The 1,275-nt window shown below is 37.9% G+C and overlaps 1 protein-coding gene across 1 annotated transcript; it reads left to right on the forward strand.

Moving 5' to 3' along the window:
• The first annotated feature begins 242 nt into the window (after nucleotides 1-242).
• On the forward strand, nucleotides 243-996 carry LOC103523025 (ubiquitin carboxyl-terminal hydrolase 13-like). The gene is made up of 2 exons (XM_008488101.3): nucleotides 243-363; nucleotides 744-996. Exons 1-2 carry the CDS (start codon nucleotides 353-355, stop codon nucleotides 979-981), a joined length of 249 nt encoding a protein of 82 aa, XP_008486323.3. The 5' UTR covers nucleotides 243-352; the 3' UTR covers nucleotides 982-996.
• Nucleotides 997-1,275: the final 279 nt, after the last annotated feature.

A 1,275-nucleotide genomic window follows, 5' to 3' on the forward strand; every position in this document is an offset into this window, starting at 1 on the left:
GAGTGCTGTGAGCTAGGTATAAAATTTCGGTCTGATTCTACAGGTCTATATTAAAGTATTGATTAACCTGTGATCATTTTTGGAGACTTTTTGGGCATAGTGTAACTTAAAAATAAAAATAATAAAACAAAAGCTATGAAATAAAGTACCTTCTAAGTCTGGTAGAGGAAACTGGTGCCTACTTGTGAACAACATGTATATTTGAATATCCCATTCTTTCCACTAATTATCAAATTTTTCTTCCTATCCTCTGCAGGTTACACAGACTGTAGAAGCTATTTTAAAGGCTGAGAGTGCAAGAAAACTGGCTGAGCTAGAGGCTCTTGCAGGGACATGGGATGGGGAAGTGAGAATGGTTTCAAAGTAAGTCATGGTAAATTAATTTAATGATACATAAGAAGGTTGTCCTTTTTGTCACCTCTTCTTGGCCCAAAGCCCAAAGTGAATTACGTACCTCTTTCCAAAAGCTGATCCTTGTAAAAGCATTCTGGATTTATACTATTGAATGTCAAAGTCTATTGAGATTGACTGGAGATTTTGGTTTGTGGGTGTGTTTCAGGGGACATCAATTTTATTAATGTTAACATTCATAGTTTGGATGTTGCTTTAGAGATGGGATATTATGATCAAAATCAAGTTTAAAAGATATTGAGGTCACAAGTAACAATCCTACCTTGTTAACAATAAAACTGTTTCTCCAAACATCACTACTAGACATCTTAACCTCTCATTTATTCCCTCAGGCATGCAGAAACGCTAGTGCAATTGGACAATGGAAAGAAAATCCCTCCCTCTGGTTGGAAGTGTGAGAAATGTGATCTCACTAATAACCTGTGGCTCAACCTGACTGACGGATCAATTCTCTGCGGGAGAAAGTTTTTTGATGGCTCTGGAGGGAATGATCATGCTGTTGAACAGTTCAAAGTTACAGGTAAGCCTGCCTACAATTTTCGAATCTCAAAACGCTTGACCTCTCAATAGTTGCCCAATGATTTCATGATTGATTCCTGAATGTTTGAGGAAAATTGATTGTCATCTGTCATCTTCAGATGGCGCAATTGCGTTGAAGATTCGACCACTTTTAAGTATGCAATTTGAATTTGAGTGCGTCTGCCTAGCTAGCGCTAAATTGCGGTTTCGATTCCTGCCCAGTTAAACAGATAAGGTTCGTTCTCGGAACAGCTGACTTTCTCCTATCCTGTCCTCTTTGATCTCGGATACCTAGGTACCTCCGTTGTTACATTCCCTCTATAAAACCAAAAAAAAAAAAAAAAA

This window comes from Diaphorina citri, unplaced genomic scaffold (assembly GCF_000475195.1).
Source record: "Diaphorina citri unplaced genomic scaffold, Diaci psyllid genome assembly version 1.1 scaffold14094, whole genome shotgun sequence".
NCBI classification, from domain to species: Eukaryota; Metazoa; Arthropoda; class Insecta; order Hemiptera; family Psyllidae; genus Diaphorina; species Diaphorina citri.